At 41.9% G+C, this 26907-nt stretch overlaps 1 protein-coding gene across 1 annotated transcript; it reads right to left on the bottom strand.

The window, feature by feature from the left end:
• Window positions 1-18582: 18582 nt before the first annotated feature.
• Window positions 18583-23270, bottom strand: LOC147904552 (arogenate dehydratase 2-like). The gene is made up of 11 exons (XM_087387248.1): window positions 22487-23270; window positions 22260-22327; window positions 22073-22165; window positions 21768-21968; window positions 21498-21578; window positions 21184-21279; window positions 20715-20792; window positions 20478-20567; window positions 20063-20130; window positions 19858-19939; window positions 18583-19686 (listed from the first exon to the last, which is right to left on the bottom strand). Exons 1-11 carry the CDS (start codon window positions 22890-22892, stop codon window positions 19609-19611), a joined length of 1341 nt encoding a protein of 446 aa, XP_087243374.1. The 5' UTR covers window positions 22893-23270; the 3' UTR covers window positions 18583-19608.
• Between the last annotated feature and the right edge of the window lie 3637 nt (window positions 23271-26907).

Raw genomic sequence — 26907 nt, 5'->3', positions numbered from 1 at the left:
AATGGGTGTGGAGGCTCCATTACGACATGCAAATACTAGCATGGAAGTATGAATCTACATAAAAATACTTAAATCAGCTTCATTGTTCACTTTTTCAATTGCGAAAGACTTTCAAAAAAGTAGATGAAGCATATACCGGCATATCCTCCCTTGATTGTTTTACAAAGCCGTACTCATTCTTGTTTGCTATCTGAAGGTCTTCGACTTTGACATACCTCTCCATCCATGTCAAGCAAGGGCTTGAAAATTCATTGCATTAGTTCAAATCATGGTGGAAAGCTTAACAAATGCACATATACATATCAAGAATCCTACTAACATCTCACACCACCTGCAATGGGACAAAGCATGGCAAGCCATCCATTGTCTCCTATGGTGGCTGCGGCTGTGGCCAAACCATACTTCACATGGTCCTCAGAAAGAATATTCCAAGAAGGTAATGGATTACTGACACCCAAGTTCTGTCTGTGGGAAAGTCTAGGAAAATAAAATCTGCTGCCCATTTAACTTTTCTCCCCTTTTTCTTGTATTCCATAGAAGGGTCACGTGCGAACAAAAAGAACTCATGGATCTTAGCATAATATCATTTTTTCTAGCGCATGCAAAGTCCTGGCCCATCAAAATGTAGTCTCCCACAGAGCATCCATACGTAGCCAACCCTCCATAACGCATAGCATGTTCTAGCGATAGTGGTGGACAGAAAGATAAATGGAGTGACAACTTTCACTATCTTTTTTCCTATTGACAAAAACAATCCATTGCTGAACATATGCAAGAAGCTCGTCCCAAGTCTTATCCACTTCAAATAAAAAAACTCAAAGATTAATGGAATTGAAATAATACCATTGATCGCATCACCAACATCTTTAGAAGGCTCCGCAGGTGGTGGAGATGGTGTCCTCTCCACATCCTTGTCTGTCAAGAAAAAAAGGACAAACGAGCTCAAAATACTTTTGGTTTACAACTAGTTTGACTGACCCTTCCCCCCTATAGCATGTTTCAAACGCACCAAATAAACCAACCTTCCTTGCAGTCTTTCTTCTCTATTTTTCGTGTTGTTCTTCTTGGATTATCCTGATCCTTGCTTATTTCTATGGTCTTTTTTGTTGTAGAATATTGCTTGTACAAATCAAGCTCTCGTGTAAGCACATTACCACCTGAAAAATCTAACCACCAAGGGCAATTGACAAGCTCCCACTGTGAGTGTCCATGCATGGACTTAGGATACATATAGGTAGTTGGATTGGCCATCTCTGTCCAACCCTTGCAATGTCTCGGAAGCTCATCGATCTTGCCCTCATTCTTCAAACATGAGAGATATCTGAGCAATTCCCAGTGGTAACAGTGGTTAGAATTATGAGGCAAACAATGAATGGAAAAGAATACATGTTGGAAGAATTGACAAAGTGTTCACCTAAAGACGACTCGATGAGCTGCCTGATCCAGTTCTGTCATCTTGGTAGCTACCTTCCCCTTCCCAACACCACTGAGTTTACTAAACTCTCTAATTTTCAAAGAGGTAAACATACACTTTCTTCCCTCCAATTTGATGTCATCAAAATATTGACCAAGACTGTACTCAGAAGGTAGGGCAAACAACCGCCCAATGCTTTTAAGCTCCTCAAGCACACCAATGGCATGAGTTTCAATCTTCTCCAAGAAAATTTCTTGGGCCAGCCACCTGTAATAGCAATATGCCATCGCATTGGAATAACAAAACACAAGAAGTAATATTATGATTGCTGAAACAATAGCACAAAAAAAGAAGACTTAATTGGCTTACGCTCGGTATGGAATATCTTAAGGAGGCATGTGATACATATTCCGCATGATTGTGCTAGCCTCCAACAAAAACAGGTACTGAATTTTCCTCTCCAATTTCAATGGTGCAAGGGCAATGCACTTAATCTATTCAAGAGTGATAACCTTCTCCGCCGCATCAAAGTTCAAAGAAAATAGCTTGGCTTTCCAAACATCCCCTAGTTGGGGTTCAAGACAATTGAGCACCTACAAAACATTACTGGGCATGATTTCTAAAACTTTTTAAATTGACCAATGTACTTGAACCATAAACCAAGAGTGAAGTTACCCGTCCCATCCGATCAGATATTTTTCTTTGCACTGCATCTATCTCCTTCTTCTCTGCCGCTGCTCTCTCCTCTGCTGGAACTACAGATTTGATCCTCTCTAGAGCTCTCTTGACATCAGTGTTAAATTCAACCTGCAAGACATAATGAAAGCAACCAAAATGCACCTTTTAGCATTGACAGACAATCAATGCGGCTTTTCATAACAATAAAATCTTAGGGTGGATAGAAATATTAGTATCACCTGGAATACAAGCCGTGCCAAATACCCTCTGCTCAAAGGGTACCAACCAGCATTCCCCTTAACCTCCTTGATTCTGGCATTGTTAATTGCCTTGCGCTCTTGTGAGGACAAGGAGTCCATGAAAGCTTGGGCATCGCACTCACAAATGTTGTTGGCATTTATGAGCACATCCCTCAAGCTAGGCTTGATCACAGCATGCTCATTCAATCTACAAAGAAAAAATTTATGAGTTCTTCTACCCAAAATTGAACGCAGAGTAGAAAAAAACAGTACTATTAAACAAATCTTACGAGTTCATGCGCTGCAAACTTGCCAAAAGAGAAATTTCAGTTGTCTTTCGTGGGTCAATCAAGGTGCACATCACCCTAATATGCCATGCTTTGGTCTCTCTATATGATTCCTCAATCACAGCCATCCAAGCCATGGTTCTATGGTTTCCTTCCCACACATAAAACATCTTGTTAGATAGGTATAGCAAATCAGGCTTTAATGCAAGTTCCTTCTCGAATACTTCTTCAACTTCTCACCACATCGGTGACCAAGTCTGCCTGATCTCTGATGTAACCTCTGTCTCCTCTCCACTCCCAGTGCAAACAGAAACTATAAATGCACCCTTCTCAGGGAGATATCCCTCATACTGGAAAGCACTCTTAAGTGCAACCACATCACTTCTCAAACCCCTAACCCTAGCATATGTAAGAAGTATACACAAGGGCAACCTAGGACACTCATCTGAACTGAGAATCCTGCATCTTGAAATAACATCACCCCCACTAACAAGATCCAAGGAAATATCTTCCACCACTAAGTCCATCTCATCATCCACAACATCTGCCGTGTCTTCTGTGCTAGCAGGAACATCCATCTCTGATTTATCCCCACCTTGATCTCCCACCTCGAGTTCCTCTTGAACCTTTCTGGTCCTCTTTCCCCCTTTTTTTTAGGTGGTGTCTGGGATTTCTCTTTGCCCCTCCCTCTCGTCTTGGTAGGGCTCACACTTTCTCCTATTTCCATCTGCACACACGAAGCTCGGTTATGTTAGTCACATAGTATAATAACACGGGTATACCAGTAACATCTCATAGTAACATCCATGTTAATTCGTAAGTATACTAACTATATGTGAGTAAAGTAAGTAGACTACTGGCTAGTCACTATTTTGTCATTGTGGATTTGTTAGTATTGTGATATCTAACACTAGTTTGCTATATCATAACTACATATGTAAGTATAACTAGTTAAAATACTAGTTACAGTCCACTAACATATACGTAACCACTAGAATATACTTACCTCCAAGAAATATACAAACATGCAACTAACATATACACAACTCAGACTAGTTAATAGACTAGTAAAAGTTTACTAACATATAACTAGTTGTAGCTATAATGTACTAAGTTTACCAAAAAACAGCAAACAAAAGAGATTTTGAAGTGGCTTCTAGCTCCCCATTTCATGGGCTGCCCCATTTCATGGGCTGCTCCCAGGGGGCAAAGCATGCTGCCCCATTTCATGGACTACTGGGCTGCCTCATTTCATGGGCCCATGGGCTACTCATGAGAGCCCCATGAAATGGGGCAAAGCATGCTCCCAGGGGGCCATGATAAGTCCACACCTGTCTCTTGCTTGAACCCTTCAATGACCAAACGGGCCTTGTACCTAGGCACATCATCGCCTATGACCTTCATTTTGTAGACCCATTTACATGGCAACGCTTTCTTTCCATGTGGCAAAGAAACCAAGTCCCAAGTCTTATTCTTCATAAGTGAACTCATCTGTGATTGCATAGCATACTCCCACTTGCGTTGATCCTCGTGCATCATAGCCTCTCTGTAGCAAGAACGCTCCTCGCATTCAGTAAGCATCATCGCGGCCCCCTGGGAGCATGCTTTGCCCCATTTCATGGGGCTCTCATGAGCAGCCCATGGGGCTCTCAAGAGCATGCTTTGGCCCATTTTATGGGCTGCTGGGATGCTCTTGAGAGCCCCATGAAATGGGGCAAATCATGCTCCCAGGGGGCCGCGATATCGCGGCCCCCTGGGAGCATGCTTTGCCCCATTTCATCGGGCTCTCAAGAGCAGGGGGCAGCATGCTTTACCCAGTAGCCCATGGGGCTCTCAAGAGCATGCTTTGCCCCATTTTATCGCGGCCCCCTGGGAGCATGCTTTGCCCCATTTCATGGGGCTCTCAAGAGCATCCCTGCAGCGCATGAAATGGGGCAAAGCATGCTCCCAGGGTGCCGCAATATCGGGGCCCCCTGGGAGCATGCTTTGCCCCATTTTATGGGGCTCTCATGAGCAGGGGGCAGCATGCTTTGCCCAATAGCCCATGAAATAGGGCAACCTAGCAGCCCATGAAATGGGGCAAAGCATGCTCCCAGGGGGCCGCGAGTTCATGCTTTGCCCCATTTCATGGGTTGCTGGCCATGAAATGGGGCAGCCCATGAACAATGATTGCATTTCAAGAGTAGACGGGTGAGGCGGTGTCACTGGTTTTCCCCATCGTCCCAAGAATGTCTTCAACTTTTTGACCACTTATGTGGATCGGGATGGGAATCCAATGCCTACAATGAGTGCCAATGAATGGCATACCTCAGCATTTGACAAAGAGATCCGCAGGTCTATGCCAGGCAAAGGGGACAAGGCAATCCACGAGTGGACCAGGCATTGGCAGAGAAATCCAGACCCCGCTTCAGTTGTTCTGGCCACAATGTCCACAGGAGTTTGAATCTCTGAGGACACATGTTCTTCTAAGCAGAGGTGAATGTTAACCCTTGGTTAACTCGACTAGCTAACTCGGGTCACCCTGACTCGGGTCAGGTTACTCGCTCGACCCCCTTACTCGGAGGAGTAAGAAGGGAGCTGCTAAGCAGCAGAAAGCAGATCTCCAAGCCTTAACTCCACCTTCTTCTCACGCCAATGAGAATGGAAGATGAAGCTGCCCATCCTTGAATTCTTTATAGACTGCCCATATCATGGGGCTCTCAAGAGCATGCTTTGCCCCATTTTATGGGCTGCTGGGATGCCCTTGAGAGCCCCATGAAATGGGGCAAAGCATGCTCCCAGGGGGCCACGATATCGCGGCCCCCTGGGAGCAGCTCTCATGAGCAGCCCATGGGGCTCTCAAGAGCATCCTTTGCCCCATCTGTGCAAGGCTCAACTGAAACACTGAAACCTCTCGTGAGCTCCTCTTTCGCAAACGATGCCAGCGCATCCTCATGCTTTGCCGTAACTTCTTGTTCCCATGCAAGCTCAAAAAGAGATTGCTCCTACTGAAAGCCTTTCTGTGCAAGGTTGCTCAAATGTGACAGCTGAAGGTCATCCGCGGATTGCTCCACTTGAGAAGTCAATGCATGTGTTGATGTTGTCGATGTGTCTCCTTTGCTTTTCTTTGCTCTTTGAACCTACAATTCTCTCGGAGGAGGTCTTGGTCTTTTCTGCACATGTTCAAATTTACAATTCGAAACTTTTTTACATCCACCTTGTGTATTAAAAAACCTGCAAGGCCTGCTATGACTACCAGTAGCATGCCCATGCTGTGGTTCCAGCCTTGGAGGTTCCTGCTGCTGGGATGCTCTTGAGAGCCCCATGAAATGGGGCAAAGCATGCTCCCAGGGGGCCGCGATACTTTGCCCCATTTCATGGGGCTCTAATGAGCAGTTGGGGGATCTGTTTGCCAAGTTGCAAGGAGCGTTGTGTTGCTAGAAGAGATCGGAACATGCACACAAAAAAGCTTTGCGTTGCTAGAAGAGGCACTAATGAACAACGATTATCAACAAACTAATTACCGTCATCAACCTACCAGAAAGCTTTAAGAGCCCATATGCAAATACGAAGCAAAAGCGCTGGCATAAGCCAAAAATCTAAACTGCAATGAAGGAGCCACACGCTAAGACGTTGAAGACACGTGATCAGCTACGCATGATAGGTTAGATATGTCATGACAAAATGGAAGACGAAGCTACTCTTAGCCAGAGGTAGAAAAGACGTGTTGAGCGTAAGAAGAAAGGGAGAAAGGTTGGATGCAAGGAGACAACCACAAGTCTCAGAGAGTTCAATCGAGCTCGCACAAAAGTAGAAGAGAGTTTTGGAATGAGAAAGAGAAGGAAGAAGGTATCAATTCAAAAATTCAGGCCTCCCTGCATCGCTACCCCAAATTAATTCGTAAGAAAACAATGAATCATACCTGTGCACCTCTCTTCTCTAGACAAAGATTTGTATTTGGCGCTCTCATAAAACCTAATAAGCCAGGAAGATGCACGCTTCCTCCCCTGTCCATGCCCTTCAACAAGATCGATCGAAAATCACCATATTCGGATCTCGATCCACAAAATTGCCCACCGCCCAGACGTTTAGATCCACCAAGATCGTTTGTAGCACATAGAGCGGCTAGCCTACAATGGTGGTGTTCTGGCTCACCATCAGGCTACTCTTGCTGTCCTGCCTGGATCTCTTATTATATCAGCTACATCCACAGGTCGAAGGTGCAATCAAGGAGTAGGGACGCGGACTCAGCGTTTGGGATACCTTCTGCCATAGACTCGGTTAGTGAACTTGCAACGTTCTCTGCATCCTTATGCATCGATCTATACGTGACGACCCAAAGGAGGTGATGGCGAAGGATATTATTAGGAGGAGGGGAAGGAGGTGTAGGAGAGGAGAGAGGTGTCCAAAGATGATGGGATTGGGTTTAGGGAACTAGCACTATCTGGTTAGTTTTGAATGGCTGAATTTGTTGACACCTCACTTGCCGTCATGTAGGCTACTGCCACCTTGTGAGCATCAACGACTTGCCATCATTTAGGGTAATGCCTCCTTGTGAGCATTTATACGTGATCTTTGCACATCCCATGTAATGATAAGATGTCCTGTTCAAAGATTTATTGGATGGCGGCTATGTGGTGTCCTGTTCAAAGATTTATTGGATGGCGGCCAATAAACCTTGGATACTCTGCTGCGTCATTGATTTGGATACTCTGTTGAAACTCCTTCTTGGATACTCAGCTGAGTCTCCTTCTTTCGCGTCATTTGGGTCTCCTTCATGGATACTCAGCTGAATCTCCTTCTAGCTAGTCATTCGTGTCTCCTTCTTTGATACTCAGTTGAATCTCCTTCCTGCCAGTCATCCTAGCTCTTAGACCACTTGGATTGCTTTTCGCTTGCTATCCATACTCGTATCTAACTATGCCATCTTTCCTTGTAATCAAGCATGGAGCTCAAACTTTGGATATTAGATATGACACAAGTATCTGCGAGGTTTCTCTTTTGGAGCTGAGAGATTTCTTTCAACTGCAAAACAACAACATTCTTCTCCAAGAGGAGATTGGACTAGAGGATGTTGGTGTCATTCATCGACCCATTGAGCTTGAAGCAGGAGAGCTTGGGTTCAAGATAAAAGCAAAATCGGAATGTGTTTTTTCTATCGTCACAGAGCAAAGGCATGCACCTGTTTTGACATGTAAGGAGACTGTAAGTGTGATGACCTTGCTCAAACAGCTCCCACTTAGTAGTGCTTTGCATGTTGCCTTTGCCTCTGCTCAGACTATAGAGCAAGTATCAGAGTTGCCACAAAACTATAATGGTTATGTTTTGTTTGAGCTCCCACCTTGTCTTGAAGGGTCTGCTATGTTCGGAATGGTTCCACATGATCGTGAACATACTACAAGATGTGCCATTCATGTGGGAGTACATGAGCATCCAATTGGTGAGGGAAGTAGTCGAGGTAAATGGAGAAAAGTGGATGAAATGGTATCTGACCGTGCTAGAAAGAACCCTGCACTCTCTTGCAAAAATATCGAGGTGGATGTTGCCAAAGATATTGTTATGGAAATGATGCTTGGTGGCAAAGAGGAAGCCATAGAGGAGATGGATGAAGCTGGCTTCCATGAAGTTCTTGACACAATAACACCATTGTCACAAAGGAGGAGGCTTCAAAGAGTTGTGCAATCATCTAGACATGGATCAGAACGATTCGATTGTGGCCTGGATTCACTGTTGGAGTTGAAACGTCGATGTAGATACCCTTTTTTGCAAAGTGTCCTTTTCCCAGGACAACTATCAGCTAATCAACAACCTCATGTCTTTAAGATGTCAACTATTGGTCCAGGTTATTGGCTTGACTTGGTGAATAGGATGAGGCCAAGTGGTAACTTGGGTTTTCAATGGTTGCACTTTGACCATGTTCATCGGGTGAAAGGATGGTCCACCATGGGTGCCCATGTGTATGACCCTTTCATCAGGGAGCTTCTCACCATTGCATTATGTGAATTTAAGCTTGAAGATGCTGGTGCACAAGTAAAGTTCTGGCAACTGATGAATGAGCAAATGTTGAATAATGGATTCCCTTTGCCTGAATTTAGAGGGTTCATGGCAGATGGTGCGGGAGCGAATTGGCTGGGAGTTAGAACAGTATATAATGGTGGACCGGACAATGTCATGGAAGGTAAAGAGAGAACATGTGGTTTTCACTGGGAGATGAGCATGGTAGAGCATACTAGAAGATGCATCAGGGATACATTTCAGGAAGAGCATAAGCATCTATGTAGGAATTGGAGAAGAGCAACATCAGATAGTAGTGCAAGAATTTGTAAGGAGGCAATAAAGGAATTTTGGACACCTACTCATGTTAAGGAGGATGAGTTGTCTGCCCTTGAGACATGGTTGGCATGGTGGGATGTGCGGGTTTCCCAGTGGGGAGGTTCATTCATGTAACAACATAAGGACATTGGATTTGTGCCCTTTGTGAATTTAGCTGAGACCAAGCACTCTAGCATGAGGGCTGCTCATGGGTATGCTAAATACATAAGCTTATATGAGGCCATCGCAACAGATATGGCAATGTCTGTGCTTCAAAGTGCACACTACAGAGCTTACATGGAAGGCAAACACTTGGGAACAAGACTTGCATTGGAGAAGCTGAGGGAGAGGATTTTGATTTGGGATTCTGGCAATGTGTCAACAAAGATACTTGTTGATGTTGCCCATGGTGTTATGGAAGAGGCTGGCCTTCACACACTTGAAATGAAAAGGCCCACAATGGAGCAAACTCAAATTAGAAGGAGAAGAGGTTCTGCCACTCCAACTACAATTAAGGAACATGACAGTCATAGGCCAGAGTATATTTATGTCTCTACTAAGCAACCAATGGGAGGGAGGAGACCTCCCACTAGAATTGTAAATGGAGATGAGATTAGCTGCAAGGAGAGTGTTGTGCATGAGACAAATTGGGCTATCAGAAGAACAGAGCCAAGAAGTGTGGTGACATGCTTTGGATTCATTTTTGAATCTAAGTCTCGTTGTGGAGCACTCATAAATACATTGGGTCGAAGTGCAACTGAGGGTGTACCTGCACCTTGCTTCAAGGGGAGAAGACAACATCCTAATGGTATCAAAGAACAGTTTGTGTGGTTTTGCAATACCTCTGTTGCCCATACATGGTGTGTCGATCAGTCTATACTTGGTGTGCCTGGCCACTCCCCAGGGGTGTGGAAGGTGACTGTCGGGACTTCCATAAATCAACATGAAAAGGATCAATTGAAGGAGGCAGGTTTTGTGCTTGAGGAGGATGAGAGTTTTCATGTGCAAGGACCTAACTTACAGAGGACTACAACACCATTGAGTCACGATCGGGCCAGTAGAAGGGATAACAGGATAGTGAGATGGAGATCCAAGCTAAGTAAGGAGTTTCAAGACAGGATTCAAAAAGCTCAATGTTTGATTGCAGAAGTGGTGCAAGAGAAAATTATCTTTCCTAATGAAATGCATCTATTTCATGTGCGAACAGAAAGTTCTATTGCAAAGGGCCTTACTTACACCATGACAATATCAGAGTTTCCACGGTGTTCTTGCAAGGACTTCATTCAACAAGATGCAAAGAAAGGGATGTATATTCCATGCAAACACATGTACTTTGTCTTCATTGGTGTTTTGCAATTGATTGACAAAGTGCATCAGTTTATGCACCAGGCAGCTCTTACAAAAGTTGAATTGTTTCAAGCTCTTAGTTCTCGCAGAAACCAGCCAAGTGTGTCACATCCACTTGGTTGAACTTTGGGACTATTTTGCATAAGCTTACCTTTGTAGTTGTTAAGGAAACCAAGCAACTGTTTGCCACATGCTTGGTTGATTTTTGAGATTGGGTTTATCTTTGAAAGACCATTTTGTACAATTGGCATATCTATTGTGTCAATTTGGGACATATACAAGTATATTAAGCTCTCAAGCGGCTTCGGAATGTATTTGGGGAAGCTTTGGATTATCTTTGGGAACTTATGGAAGCATATTGTATGCTCAAGCTATTTTGGATAATGCTACTTAATTAATGTTATTTGGCCGATGCTGTTAGACTTGTTAGAAATTTATGCTTGTAGTATTAGTTAGATGCTTAAATCAGATGCTTAAAGGTTTCCTGTTTCCTATCTTTAAGAAAGTATTGAATATATCATGGATTGAATTGCTCTATTGAGGACATTGCTACCTTTCTTTTTTTTTGAATGCTAAGAAATAATTTTTTCATTTTCCAAATTATAAGGGTGCCGTTTTATTTCTATGTAAGAACATATTTTATTCAAAGTCAAATGACACTTTTGCAACATAAATATTTGCATTGAAATGTGGAAATCAATAGCCATGTTCACTCGAACCTTCACCTCGTTCGAACGCAGTCGCTCGAACTTTGGTAATCCTCGGCTCCAAAAGAGTAACCAAAGGAAATCTATTTCCTTGTTCCCCCACAAAGCCATATACTCTATGACTAGTATAGACTTTGAGCATTGCAATTGAAAGGAACATGCTCTTGTTGTAATGCTATTTAAAGGCATCCTTTCCAAATTTGAGAGACTCTTTTTAACAACTTTGTGACTTCTCCAGGTTCACATAGAGGAGCAAGGTACTTTGTGACCTTTATAGATGACTTCTCCAAGTTCACATGGCTTTTTCTCATGAAGGAAAAATCTGAGGTGTTCTATTGGTTTCAGGAATTCAAAGCTATGGATGAGAACCAAACCAATTCTAGAATTGGAACACTCAACTCAAATAGAGGGGGAGAGTACATGTCACATGCATTCCAGGGATTTTTGAAGCAACATGGGATTAAACATCACTTGACATGCCCTTACACACCACAACAGAATCCACTCCCTAGAGCTCTAGCTCAACCCATCAAACTGACACCCAAAACCTCACCAGCTCTATCACACTGATCCACTATAGCTCAAGCTCCATCACCCAGACCCATTATAGCTCTAGTTCAACCCATCAAGCTAACACCCATCAAACTATCACCCACAACCTCATTAGCTCTATCACATTGACCCACTACAACTCAAGCTCCATCACCCAGACCCACTATAACTCTAGCTCAACCCATCAAGCTCATGTTATCGACATACTAATAAGGTTGGTACTTTTTGTAAACTGGTCTTTCTCTATGCATTCTGTACACTCTTGCACACCAATTTGCTCAAAAACACGATTTTCCAGTTTTTTCAAGACTATTGCTCCAAATCGCATTTTTTAGCAAATCATGGCACGCATAACATCTTTTGACCATAAACACGTAATGGGTTGTTTTTTGCTAAGAGGGCCTCAAATCGCATTTTCGGGGAAAGACTCCTGTCCTCTATGGAATAAGGACTGGGATGTAAGGAAAAGTGAGGTCTAGACAATCATAGATCAAGAAAACTCTATTGCCCAGAAATATAGCAGATTCCAATGTGGGATATATGAATACTTTTTATGCCCATGGCTAGCCCTAGTGACTTGTCTATGGCTCTTGCACAGGTGTAGTAAGGGGAGGGATGATGGCAGTGATGATGTTGTCTAGATGCAGATAAGGATGTGGTGTTAGAGAAAAGAAAAGAAGATCAAAACTGTTGGAGGGATGAAAAAAAGTGTAGATAAGAGGAGATGGCACAATTATCAATGCAATTCACATCAGTCTTGTTAGTCACACATGCAAAAAATGGTCTTCTAGGTACGAGTGCATTTAATTGCTTGCATAGATTTCGAGACCAAACCGCCACTAAGTAAAGTTACCCTTCTCTTTTCATCTCTATCTCTAGTTTTAGTTGCCTCCAACCGATCTCTAGGTTGAACAAGAGGCTCAAAATGTCCCTGTCACTCGCAAACTAGAAGATGTTGGTGTTGATGAGTTGCTCGAACAATTCTCAAAGGATGTGGAAGGAGAAGCCGCAGTTAATCCTTTCCTGGCAAAGCTACCAAAAAAGCGTGAGCCCATGCACGAGGAGGCAAGGACATCAAAGCAGCACGAGCCTGAGCCCATGCGCAAGGAGGCAGGGACACCAAATCAGCACGAGGAGTCAATACACGAGGAGGCAGTACAACAGCAGCCACTTGAGCAACATGTGGAAGAAGCTAAAGACAACTCTTCTCAAAAGGAGTCTCCACTACAAAAAATTCAAGAGAAAGATTCTAAGCAACAATAGAAAAACACATGATACTTGTAATCATTTTGTATTAATACATCAAATGTCAACTTTTATTTTTTGGGCTGCAAGTAAGACCTAGAGTCAATAGCTTTAAATTATATGAATTGTTCTATTTACAATGTCCTTGCATTGAATTTTGCTTTCGCTCCTTTACAGTATCAAAAAAAATAAATTTTTAGCAATATATAAATGTATTATGCAAATGTAAAGAGAATAGATTTAGGAGGAACACGGGATGGAAACCAACTTACTTTCCTACTGTTCAAAATGAATGAAAATTCTTTACAGATATTGTTCTCAGTCTCCATAATAATGTCATTCCAGTGAGATGGATGTTAGAAGGATGTCATTTTTAATAACATTTATTTCAATTATTGGACCTAAAGACCTCTCATCTTGGTCCATTGCCACAAGTTTTGTGCCTATTATCCTGTTGCATTTATAGTAAAAAGAGAAAATAAAGTTTTGCGAGGCAATCATGTACTTAATGTTGATGGAGTTATGAGCAACCTCACAATACACATTGTTGGCCACCATTCTATCTCAACCATTATCCAAAAATTTTGGAATTGGAATTTCATCATATCCTTTTTCTCTGAAAGTCAACATTGTCTTACAAACTTTAACTGGATAATCCTGAAAAAGTTCTACAAAAACTATAAATAGTTAGCAATATTTGGTTTCAAGGGATGTTGTACTTCCGAAAATAGTTTGGCTCTTTATGATTCTGTGATGCTGCCATCCGAGATAGGCCAATCAACTATATTCCACGCCGAGAGATCTTGCTTTTTTAATAAACCGTGTGAGTAAGCATTGTCCATCAATTGATAAAAGTGATCATAAAAATATATACCCGATTCAGCCGACATTGTTGATTTTCTACCTTTGTATTGTAGCTCCCCAATAGCACCATGTAAAGCATCAAAGATTCCCAATATGCACTCCATTGGTTGCCACTCTTCATATGATGAGGGATATATATCTGAACCAAAACAAAGATATTGTTTGTCATAGAAAGCAAAAGTTATTTCGTTTCAACTATTTCATTATAAAAATACACTTACAATTGGGTCTATGGTGTGGAGGATAAGCAAGATAATCTCGTAATACAAGTTCTCGATGCATATAGGCATGTTGTATTCGAACCTCTCTAACACATCTTGTGCCTTCCTTTTTTACTCTAAAATGTTTTACTCTGGCCTTCCAAGAAGCCAAAAAAGTGTTAGTTGATTGTTGCTTTCTCTACTTGTTGGGTTGCATTAGCACCCAGTCTCCTTTTGCCACTGCCATCCTTTTCCAGCTACTACCGTTCACGGTCATAGTATTGGAAACTTCTACACATGACATTAGTGAGGCAGGTCTTCGTGGCAAAGAGATACTTTATACACCCACATCTTCGCCAAGTAGAGCAACAGACCATTTCCTAATGGCATGACCAAAGTTTTTGATTGCCATTTGAAATCCTCACTCTAATATCTACGAAGTCAAAGAAACACATAGCAAAACAGTAAGACATTAACAAAACTGAGAACAAGCGAATAAAAGGTGAAAGGAGCTTACTGTCTTGAAATTTTAAGAGCATCACAACAACAGTAATGGAACGAGGAATGCTTGTCAAAGAGAGAATGGAATGGCTCATGGTGGCAAAAGTAAAGGAATGCGTGTTGAAGAGAGAATGGTGCCTGAGAACAAGAGAAAGTGGATGGTTGTTTTGGGTCACCACGCAGGAAGGTTTCAAAATGGAGCTCTGTTACGATTTTGGGTCCACATCTCTTGATAAGGACAAGCGAACTGTAAAAGATTAAAAAACAAATCTTCTCATTAATGCCACAGGCTTGTAGCAACATAAAGTACTAATTTTTTTTCATATTTTTGCTTTTTTTTGTGAAATTTCTACGTTACATTGGCCTTCTCCTCATTGGTTGAGAGACATTTTTCCCAAACCCAAAGGCCCCAAAATGAGCTCCCTTTTTTCCTAACGGGGTAAGGGTTTAGGGTAACCATTGTAGTGGGAGAGAAGAAAGGTGTAAGAGCATGGGGGTGGGGGAGAAAGAGGAGAAGGGAGGAGGAGAGGGAGAGGAGAAGTTGCAAGGTTGGAAGAGAGGGGATAAGGAGACAAGGTTAGGACATGATTTTGGACGTGGAGTGCAAGCATGGACAATTGGAGACAACTGCATAGAATACCCAAAAAAGAACTCAACACAATGCCCCAAGTGTAGGCTTCATTCCATCCTGGGAAATTTATACTCTCTGCATGTAGGAATTGGACTTTCTCTCTCTACATGAGCCATGTTGACGCAGAGTTAACATCCACACTACTCAAATGCATTATTTACTATTCTATGTAGCAAGAAGAAGGAAATTGATTCCATGCATGCCCTCTTCTACCAACCCTTTGTCCATTCACATCATTAAAGCTATGGGGGATCCATTTACCCAATGCATTTTTTATGTTGTGGAACACACAAGTTCACAATGTTGCGTGGGCATGGCAAGGATGTTCCTCCCCACCATTGATTAAAGGGCTAGAAAAGTACTTATGAAGAGGCAAATAGAGTCTTTTCATTAAAAGTGGATCTTGCATGATTGAACCCATATGGTAGATTTCAAGTCATAATCACCCTTTGGAATCAAAATTTATAGGTTCAACTAGTCACCACAATCACTTTATAATGAGAATGTATCCTCAAATTAAGAGTATATGTAGATATATTATTACTAACCATGACTTGGATTTGTCTATTTCTAATCTTATGTGTGTGTGTGTGTGTGTGTGTGTGTGTGCGCGCGCGTGCGCATGATCAATTAATTGATGAAAGAATTTTGGAACCTTTTTCTTCTCCGTTTTTTGAAAATTTACAAGCAAAGACGTTATGATAAGAAATCAAATTTCCAGGTGCATGAGAAATGACAGACCATGTAGATGCATATAAGAGTCATTGGTGGAGCTCGTTGGGGTCTTGTTGAGGAGGTGGAGGCATCTAGTCCAGATCACTAAGTGATTCACCAAAACTTCAAAGAGAGAGCAGAGAACTTGAAGAGGAAACACTTAGATTCTTTAGGTAAGTTTGTTTGCGCCATGCTCAATGAAGATTTGCATATGAAATCTATTGATTGATGAGCACGCATGCCTTAATGGGTCATATCTCAGGTTCTCAACCACCAACAACCTATACTGAGAGCTGGATATGCACGAACTAGATAAGAAAAGGCCTAATTATAACAACCATGCATTTCCTCAAGAAGGGGTATTACCCCTTTCTTTTTGAAAAAGAAGAAATGTCTTTTTAAGGCCCTCCATGCAAGCCTCTAGATCCTTAGAAATTAGCCTCTCTATTTAGAGTGGTGGTCTCCGTATTTCTCGCATGACAAACAAAGGTCTATAGTGATTCTAGTGTGGATTGAACTCCCAGAATTTCCCTTTTCTTTGTGCAACCAAGCAGTAAATCTCTGCAGCAGCATTGGAAATGTGGTTGGGATTGAAAAGGAACAATTTATCACTCCCATGGGCAATCCTCAAATATGTGTTCAGCTAGATATAGCTAAACAACTTCTAGACATACTTGTCATTCTTCATATAAATGGAGAAGTATACAAAAAGCAACCTCTAGTGTATAAGAATCTCCCAAATTCTTGGCTTTTGTGTGGACTCTCCTCTCATATAAGTAAGAATTGCCCTCAAAGGCGAAGAAGCCTGTAGAACAGTAACCTCCTCCACCACCTAAGACAAAATGGGTTCACAAAGGCAACAAGCCTCAAGAGGATCCTAGCTTGGAAGCTCATGATTTCTAGGACATGCAACTAGAAACACCCCCCCCCCCCCTAAAAGTCTTAAGAAGCACCACCAGTGATAACAAAGAATGCATTTGTTGCACTAGTTGTTCAGGAGACTGATGAATGGATACTTGAAAATGAAGGGAATGCAGAGGGTGAGGTAGTCAGAGATCTGGTTGGTCTCAAGAGTTTGAAGCTGAGTTAAATAAAAAAGATACAATGATGACATGCTAGAGGAGGGAGAATCTAAAGAAGAACTCCCCCCTCCCTGAAGCATGGCGAACGCCTCGAGGAATCATGCCTCTATATTAGCAGATGATGCAGGAGATAAGGACCAAGTAGGAACCTCTACACCACTAGTGGTGGGTGCTCCCACTATGAAAGGTGCTTGCTCATGTTGAGAAGCGTCAACTAGTGGATCACTGGCAACTACCAAGCAATGACTCCTCAAAACGAGGCACATAGTTGGGTTCTGTGATAAACTATCAAAGGCAAATAGAAGGCCAAATGCAACTAGATACCTACAATAAGACCCTACTTTGATAGATACAGCTATACACAAGTGCTATCATGATGCAATGTAAAGAAGCAAATTCAATGAAATAGACAATATAGAAAATCCACTATAAAACACTTGGCATTGCGTACACAATTGCCCAAAATGTCAATGAAGAGGCTTAAGATAATGGTTGATGAAGCAGATGTGAAATGGTGCCCAGATCGGCCAGGTTCGTGAAAGGCCTTAAAAGGGCCTATGAAAGGCCTTAAAAATTTCTAGTGTTGTTTGTTTGTTTGTTTATCTGTTTTTGGAACACCAAAGTCACCTAAGTTTGTTAGGACACGTAGGACTATTAGGAGACTTTACACACGACGCTTAGGAGAAATTAACTAACCCAGATTGAGTTAATCCTAGCTAATTTGACCTAACTCGAGCTAGGTTCAACCCTAACTATGTTGACACTAACTTAATTGGGTTACATAAACTAACTAGCAATAGCTTAACCCTAGGTTGCAAGGTGGATTAGGGGTGCCTAGACATTTTTTTGTAATCTTGGTACCTATGGCGACGGTCAATGAATTGGTCAAAAGGCAACTCTACAGACAATAACATCATGTACTTCCGTGGTTGGGTATCTCTTCTACTATCTCCCGGATATCTCTTGTGCACATTTGCAGCAAAGGGAACCATAGAAATAAGATTTCGATTTACACAAAGTTTTGCCAAGTTTGCTTTAAAGGGTGCAATTGATTCTCCACATTGTTCAAAAACACTTCGACATATAAAAAGAACACATAACGAGCACATTGTTCAAAGACACTTCGACACGCTTCTCTCACTTAACCTCCTAGGTTCTGAATCTTTGCTACTTTAGCCCTCCCATACCAGTTATTATGTTTTCTCCAAGAAAGCAGGGGACCCAAATAACCCAAAAAACCTTTTAAAATTTGACGTAGAGTATGACCAAAAGTCTGCAAGCTAACCATAGATATAAAATTTCCATTCGTACAAAAGTTCTGCTAAGTTTGCTTTAAAGGGTGCAATTAATTCTTCACATCGTTCAAAGACACTTCGACACATAAAAAGAAAACATGCCATGCACCCGTAGTGATTCATATAAAAGTAACAATGTATTGGCTAGGTCCATGAAGGATACAGCAGGCAGGCAGATAATAAGCCGATTGTATGTAGCCAAAATTCGTGACTAGAAGGGGCATCTGAATGTCAAACCCTCACATGAACTAGTATGCGTCACACTATCTATACACATGGGTTCTTGATTTTCATAAGAGTACGTTCTGCCAAAATTTATTCATATCATCTTGTCACCCTAATCTAAGAGAAGCATCACAAAGAAAAATAAGAATACGTTTAAACAGAGCTTATATGGTTCCTTATTTTCATCTGAAAATATATTGGAAGTTACATGAATGTTCAACAAGCTAAAGAACAAAGAGGCTACTTCAGCCTCGAAGACATAATGAAAAAGAGCATTGCATCATATCTTCCGCAGGTAAGAAGTCGTCCAGTGCAAAAGTGAAAAGAATGGTCCAGGATGTCATCACCTATTCTTGAGCAAAACAAATAAAGGGAAAAGCAGCCAGGAGCTAACCAAGTAGACACATGAACGATGAGCCATGGCAACAGATAAACAAGGTGATGATGCAAAAGACAATGTGAGAGGAGAGGCAGGCAGGCAGTGGGGTCAGTGAATGAGCTTGCTGATGGTGATTGGTTTTGGGACGTGGCATTGACGGTGTGGATTTTGCAATGTTTGATCAGGAGGCAGCACGAGTGATAAGGAAGTGCAATGAAATTGTTAAAAGGCCTCTCAAGCGCCATGTAGGAAGATCCACAGAAGCAGAGGGAGATGCCCTCGCCTTTTCCCCCATTTCAATCTGGACAAAACCTCCACACTCCTTGCCAATCAAAAGCAACAGAGACCCCAGACGCATCCAAAGGCCAGCCTAAAAATAGAAATACAGGAAGTTCTACCCATGCAAGCAGGCTAGTTATAAACAAGCCATCCAATGTCCATGTGCTGACAGATCTATAAAACTACTACTGGCACAATTTGTATTTGGCCAGAAACTCAGCAGAAGCTGTAGAAGCGCATACAGAAAAATGATAAGGTGTACAAATGGAGCAGCCAAGAAAAGTCCTTTTTACTAGGCATTGAGGACACTTTATACCCACAACAGGTCACGTAGATACAGGACTGACCGCCTGTTGGTCAACAATAGTGTCTGTTCACCCCATCATTTTGCCCTATAGTGTCTGCTTCTTTGGAGACGTCAATGGGGAAAGCGGACTGATGTTTACATACTGGTGATGAAAATGTACAGATATGTACTTCCCATAACATACACTCTGGATATATGGTAGACTACCCAAACAAAAGAATGTGTTTATAATTCAGACTAATTTGGTATCCATCTTGGGACTGCGCTTTTCCATAACGTCCAATACAGAATAAAGTTAGGTGCACCCACTTGCTAAAAATGCTGGACAGGGCTGAGTTTCAGGCACGCATAACTATATTTGCTTGGTTTGCTTACGATGTTGAGGGGCGACCTAATGAGGTCATGTCCATAGGATAACTTCCAAGCACTCGAAGGAAAGTCGCAAATTCCTGAAAGGACGATGCATCTCATTTATCAGGACAATATTTCCCAAAAAATGCAAACCAGTGAATGAAGAAGGAATTAGAGTTAAGTCTAAGACATTTGCTGTGCTTTAATGAGGGAAAGTTTTTGTCCAGCACTCGATCTTTCATTTTCATCAAGCCAGAGTACCTAGATACCTGTAAGTGACCAAGAGCATTCTGTGCTCTTGGATCTGCCATGGAAGCTTCAAAATCAATGTAGAAGAGGTAATCAAAATACCTACACGAAGTACACTACATCAGTATCAATTGCATGACCACTCCGGCAAGACAACAATGCGGCAACAGATCAGTCTCAATCACATCACTTATAATGACAACAGGAGCAGTCAAAGATTCACACTTTGCTACGCCATTGTTGCTATCGTCTACAACACGCAAGGGCTTTTTCCTCTGTGGACGGCTTTCAATCTGCAAAAATTATTTGAAAACCTTTATACAACGAACCAACTGAAGCGCTAACCCCATTAGCAGAAGGATAACATTTGTGATGTGCTAAGAATGTTTCAACTATATCATGACGGACAAGCAGTGAGAAAATATTGTGCAAGAATTATTGAAACCTTAAGATAACACACCAAGCGAAATGCTGATCCCACGATCTGGTGCGCAACTGGTGGGCAAGTCTCAGTGAAAGAAAAGAAAAACGCACAGAAAAATCATGTGCCTGTGAATCCTCTGGATAGTGTGTGTCTATGCAATACCTGCAAAAGCGAGAAGGAGCAAGTCCAACCTCGGAACATTAAACAGATCTGTACCTTTGTCAAGTTGATGTTTCTTAGAGCAAAAACTGCGAGTGCCTTAAATAGAACTCCGGGGCCTTCTTCCAAAGTGAAAACTATACTGGTCTGCAGAAAACCCAATTCTCATCAAAACAAACAAACAGCGAACGCATAAGGGGCTCCCACATTTATATTCCAACAAATCTCAAAAACTAGAAAGCTTCTTTGAGTGTGATATGCACTGCTCTTGCCCTTTCTCCTTTAATCACTCACCTTGAAAGGCCTGTCTGTCCGCGGAATTATTGGCTCTCTTGCGAGCATAAGGAAACGAGTTACATTATCTGGGTCATCCTGCCATTTAAGAAACTCACTTCCATTAAACAATCACATCAAAAGCTGCACTTCAATACGAAAGCTCTAACACGTGGGGTTTCCTCAGAAGGCAGCTTTAAGCAAGAAAAGCATATCTGAGAGAGTAACTGCACATGTGCAAGGTCATGCATGTGAATGCATGGTTGCACTAAGTGCATGTGTGCGTGTATGTGCATTGCAACTGGTTTCTCAAAACTATCGACCCCTATAAAGGAGATTAGAAACTAATTCTTCTGAGTCCAGCATATTCTCCATAAAAGGCCACAGTACCAAATGGACGGAAAATCCTACAGCCAAAGAAGGGCTTTTGTGTATATGGTTCTTAAAGGCATCGTACAAGGTATCTGAAATGATTAATAAGACTGCTAACCTGAATTCCTTCCAAAAGGACAGTCAATCCGTAGATCTCAGCTGCCCGAGCACTGGCAACAGCTCCAGTGTCTCGCAAATCATTTTGTGCTATGAACTGCAACATTTAGTTCCACGTTTCAAGACTTCAAGTATCGCATGAATTCGCATTTAGCAGTTTGATTATGAGCTGTATGTACCAAAACAGATCCTGCCCCAGAAAATGCAACTAAGTTCGCAATGATCATATCAGACTGTCCTGATTTCAAGGACAAAGCAATGCGAACTAATAAGAACTACACAAAAAGGGACACGATGTCCTTGATTTTGACTCACCTGGGCAGCTCCTGCAGTATCGTCAACTTCCTCTCGGATAACACCCAACTTTGTTAGAGACCCTTCACACTGGGACAAAGCCTGCATTTCACAGAAGTACCGTAGAACTTTATTTTATAGTCACTCTACCCCACAACGAAGGCAAGAACATATACCTTTGTAAGACTAGAATATATCCAATCATACAAATTTAGATTTTTTGTTGTAAGAAGGAAAAAAATTAAACAAAATGAAAAGAAAATAGAAAAAACCGTTCTAAACGGAAACCACCTGCGGATGGCTCATAACTCGTTTTAGTTCTTCTTTTCTCACGCCGGGGAGCCCAAGAAGGCAGTGATTCACAGCAACTTGAACTTCTCCTACGATATGCAATCGGTGGCGAAGCAAAAGATCATAATTCCGATGTATACTTCCCCCAAGCGAATTCTCAATGGGTAAGACCGCTCGGTCGACAAGCCAGAGCTCCACTGCCTGTCAAGAAACCATGAGGTCTTCATGGGTAGCGGAGCAATTGGGTAAGGAGGCTGATCTACTACTACGATTCCGCAAGGGCACTTCATGCCAATGATGCATACCTGAAATGCTGCCTCGAACTGCTCGCAAGGAACAGCTTCGCACTTTGGGTAGGCTTTCGCTGCTGCTGCCTCGCTATATGCTCCTGGCACACCCTGACAAGACCCACAAAACCAGTCTAAGATGCTTGTCAGCGGTCTCCGCAAAGCCAGCAATGCATAAAATATCGAGGTCAAGCATCACACTAACCTGGTAAGCCACCCGCACGGATGACCCATGCGTTGGTGGGTTTGCCAGATCTGACATAGACAAGGGTCCTGCAATGTAGTTGGTAAACATCAGGTAAGAGTCAGTCCTTCAAAATGCCGAAATGCAACCATTTTGAAATCCCTTCAAAGATGACCGGTACAGATTGCCACATTGAGCAATTGAGAGATAGAATTGAAGAAAAATGAGAATAGAGACAGAGTACGAACTTGGCAAAGAAGCCAAATCTCGTGGAACAATAGAGGGCACCAGTTTCCCGCTCTCAGGTGCAATTACAGCCTGCAAGTCCATCTTATCCTTTTCCAGTTCTACCACAGGCTTCGGCTCCTCCATCTGGCGAGCCCACTGACTAGAGATTACAGAACACGTACTCCGCCATTGCGCTCCTTGACCCGGATGATCAGAAAATTGATTGTCTGCCGCAGGGGCCTGACTTACGTCCGAATAGATTGCTCTAAACTCTGCTACTCTATGCTCGCCTAATTTACAATCATCTAATCGGTTCCCGTGCCTTCGCATTCTGGTAAGCTTTCTCAGATCCTGATCAGTGATGATGTCCCGCAAGTTGAAGGTCTGAGACAAAGCAGTAGAGTCCAGAATTGCGTGGCCAGCCATGAGACAAGCGAGCGCAAGGACAAAAGGAGGACGCAAAAAAGGGACAGGCAAGGAAAGGGATGCTCGGTCCCTTTTCAGGGGAAGGGAGGAAAGGAAGGAAGCTAGAGAGGAAGGGAGAGGGGAAAGGGGAGGCAAGATGGAAAAGGGTAAGCTTTGCAAAGTGGAGATGAAAGGAGGGAGAGAGAGACAGAGAGCTCAGATGGATGCAGGGGGAGAGAGCTCAGAAAGCAGGAAGGAGAAGGCGGCAAAGCAAGGCAACATGGAACAGAAGAAGAAGAGAAACAGAAGAGTATAATGAATTTGGGGGGTGGTGTGTCTTAGGAAGTGCTTTTCTCGCCTGCTCTTGTTGAGTTGAGAGGCGAGGGGTCTGTTTTTGTCCCTGTGAGGTTTTTTGTGTGTTGATTGTCAATTGTTGTTGTGATGACTTTTGTATGCGTGTCTCTCTCATTCTGCATGTGTCTCTCTTGTCTAAAGTTGTTTGTGTTTTTGGTGTTTCTTCTCCTCATCACGCATTTTGACTCTTCCAACATATACATTAGCTCCTCACTCCACACCATCATCGCCCACCTCCCTCCTCACCACATCCCTCATCGGATTCTCCCCACTTAGATTGTCCGACCAGTACCATGCACATGCATCTTACTCAGTATCGTTCTCAAAATTATAATCTCCCCCATTACGAGGAAGAGGAGAAGAGACAAGCCACTAGACATCACACTAGGAAGAGAGAATCACAAGGGGAGGACTCACATAGGCAAGCTACTAGAATGGTCCATTGTCAGCATCTTTCACTAGGAGAAGAAGAATAAGAATGAGGAGGAGGATTCACAATCATAATTGGCATCATTCACTAGTTTAATCAGAAGACTCAAGCTTCTAAAATGGTCCATCATAACCATCTTTCACTAGGAGAAGAAGAATACAAATAAGAGGAGGAGGATTCACAATCATAATCGGCATCATTCGCTAATAGCATAATAAGTAGAGAAGAAGAGTCAAGCTACTAAAATAATCCATCATCACCATCTTTCACTAGGAGAAGAAGAATACAAATGAGAAGAGGAGGATTCACAATCACAATCAACTACTACTAGAATGGTCCATCATCACCATCTTTCAATACGAGAAGAAAACAAGAAGGTGAGGATACTACATACTCATGAAGGAAACCATCCTTGGTTAGAAGGATGGTAAATAGGATGCCATAGAGCCAAATCACGCTGATTGATGGAGGACTTCTCGAGTGATACACTCTGCAGAAGATGCACAAGGAGGACATTCAAAAATAGAGGCCATAGAGCCAAACCACACTGAGAGATAGAGGACTTCTTGAGTGTTGCACTCTGCAGAAGATGCACAAGGAGGAGGAGAACGACTCACCACGAATCGATTGGTAATCCATTGATGTAAGTCCAGAAAGCATTTGTTGACATGCTGATGTTTTGGCGTCGACCGTCATTTAGGGTGAAAGAGCAAATGGCAACATCAACTACATTGTGCAATGCCCTTTAGCAATCACATAATGGGCATGCATCATTCCAAAGCAAGCATCCTTCATCAGTGCACTAAATGAACCCAAGGCTCAAATCATGTGAACTTTGGACAATAAAGCCCTACTTCTATGTAACACCTATACGGATCGTTTGTACAAGGCAACATGAAAATTGATCCATGCCATTCACATTATGACTCATCAAAGTCCACCTCAAAAAGGCACTATGGTCCACCACCTCTTATGCTAGAAAGTTATATCTTGCCACCCTAAACTCTACCAAACCCTTTTCCACAAAAGAATTTATAAATGGCTAAGCAAAGATGGAGAGGCATTTGCCTTCCTTGGTGCCCACAAGCATCCAAGTTTTATGTCTTGCCACCCTAAACTTAACCAAGCCCTTTTCCACAAAAGAATTTATTAACGGCTAAAACGATGGCATAAGCATTTGCCTTCATTGGTGTCCACAAGCATCCAAGTTTTAATCAAATGTTGGATGTCCCAACTAGCATGAAAATTAGAGGTGTGTCGGTAGTATGATAAAAATGAAAAGGGGTAGTCAAGGCTGACTTGTTGCTTCAAACAAACAATGTGGTGGAGTAAAGGTCGTGCATCAATCCTTCTCTTAAGAGGGCCAAACTTATTGTCAATAATATCTTAAGCTTAGTCTACTTGATGTGTCATGTACCACTAGAGCACTCAATGGTTTGACTCTAGCTTGCACATCTCTATCTTGTGGAACTTTCTTGAGATGTTTTCCAAAAGAAAAAGTGGTTCCATTATCACATTTCCACCCTATACTAAATGTCATATATGTTGTTGCCTAGTCGTCGTAATGGAGCCAATGTGTGAAAGGTCTCTTGTAGTTTTTAATGGAATGTGTTGCTACCATAAACCAACCTTAAAGGCGCATGCAATGATAAAAACATTGATCAATGAGGAGTACAGATGCATTTTATTTAATCGAAATACTCTTAATGACTACACATGGAGTATAATGAGATGTTACTCCAAGTGGGTAATAGTCAAAGGTTGAACCAACAACACAAGAATGGAATGAGAAGAACGAGTAAAAGCACACTCTAGAATTCTGAAGTATGCCTAACTTACTATACCCTTACTACAACTACTCATCTACATTTAGCATAATGGGATAAACAACATAGTAAAGGATTAAACTACTTATATAATTGCACAAAGAATTTCTAGTAGTAGAAAAGGACCTCTAAAGCCTCATAATAATCTCTTTAAAACCACCTTCCCTAGTACACTAGCAAGGCCTTTGACTATATACTCTAGCCAAGGCTAAAAAGATTTTATTGTGCATAGCTATAAGGCAGCAAATCAATTAGAGAGGCACAAAGTAGGCCATTGCACACGGTTTCTCCAAGTCTTTCTGTATCTACACCTCTTCATTAAAACTTTATGTTAGATAACAAATAAATGGCATAGAAAGGCTCTACAAATCGATACAACACATAAGGTTTAGAAGCTTTGACGATTTTGGATGTTGTTGTACAGTATGTATTGACTTTGCCTTTGGGAAATTTGAAATATATGTGTACAAAATGCATATGGTATAATAGTGTTGTACAATATGTATTGACTTTGCCTTACAAAATTTTGAAAGCAATTGCAGGGTGAAAGTGATTGCATAGAAAATTTCATGGGAAAATTGTATCCAAAATAATGTTGAGATTTATATTAGCAAAATTAGTATATTTGATTGTCATATTTTGCATGTTAAAATAACAGAAGGATTGATGATACAGACAACAAGACCATGAATAAGCTAGAAAAGAGCACAAGACAACTTATGATGGATGATTTTGATATTATATCATTCCGTTGAGAGTCTGCAAAGCATATGTGAAGCAAACATGACACTCACCTAGAAATTTTTAATGCTTATTTTGAGGAAGCACTGCATCACTCTTAATTTTAACACTTTATCATACATACATACATACATATACATATACACACACACATATGTGTGTGTGTGTGTGTGTGTGTGTGTGCACGTGCGTGCGTATGTGTGCGCACGCATGCGTGTGTGTGTGTGTGTGTACAAGACATATGCAAACCAATTCTTACACTGTTGAACTAGGTTATACTCACCACTAATTATGTCTATGGGCAATGAAGACTAGGTATAAGAAAACTACCGGCTGAAGTCAGAGAGCGTATATGAGCCGTGTCTCATCCCCGGACATAGAAGCTATACTTTGAGGCATGTATGGTAGGCTTTATATTGCCATTTATGTGATCACCCCATCTCGTTGGTTTGTCTTCATACGTCGCTTCATGTCCAAACGATTACTTTCATGAAAAGAACCTTGTAATTAGTATGCATAGATTTTGCCATCTATCCTTTGAGCACTCCCAAGCCTATGCCCTATAGTAGCTTTGGAATTTTTATTACAAAGGCATATACTTTATCCAAAGGCTTTTATTAACACATTACAAGCTCGTATTCAGTCCAAATGCTTTAGTTTTCATTATGTAACATAGGTTGTAAAA

Source organism: Dipteris shenzhenensis, chromosome 2 (genome assembly GCF_047967505.1).
Source record: "Dipteris shenzhenensis isolate YYH24624 ecotype China chromosome 2, Dip_SZ_1.0, whole genome shotgun sequence".
Classification (NCBI taxonomy): domain Eukaryota; kingdom Viridiplantae; phylum Streptophyta; class Polypodiopsida; order Gleicheniales; family Dipteridaceae; genus Dipteris; species Dipteris shenzhenensis.
Note: the sequence above shows the minus strand (reverse complement) of the source record. Positions and strands in the feature narration are given on the sequence as shown.

What these genes read in the sequence shown, in the direction of transcription:
- LOC147904552 (XM_087387248.1), bottom strand. Translation starts at nt 22,892, where the DNA reads ATGGCTGGCCACGCAATTCTGGACTCTACTGCTTTGTCTCAGACCTTC. An exon ending in GAGTTATGAGCCATCCGCAG is followed by an intron (nt 21,579 to 21,767) that starts GTGGTTTCCGTT and finishes TGTGAAATGCAG; the next exon opens with GCTTTGTCCCAGTGTGAAGG. An exon ending in ATACTGCAGGAGCTGCCCAG is followed by an intron (nt 21,280 to 21,497) that starts GTGAGTCAAAAT and finishes TAAATGTTGCAG; the next exon opens with TTCATAGCACAAAATGATTT.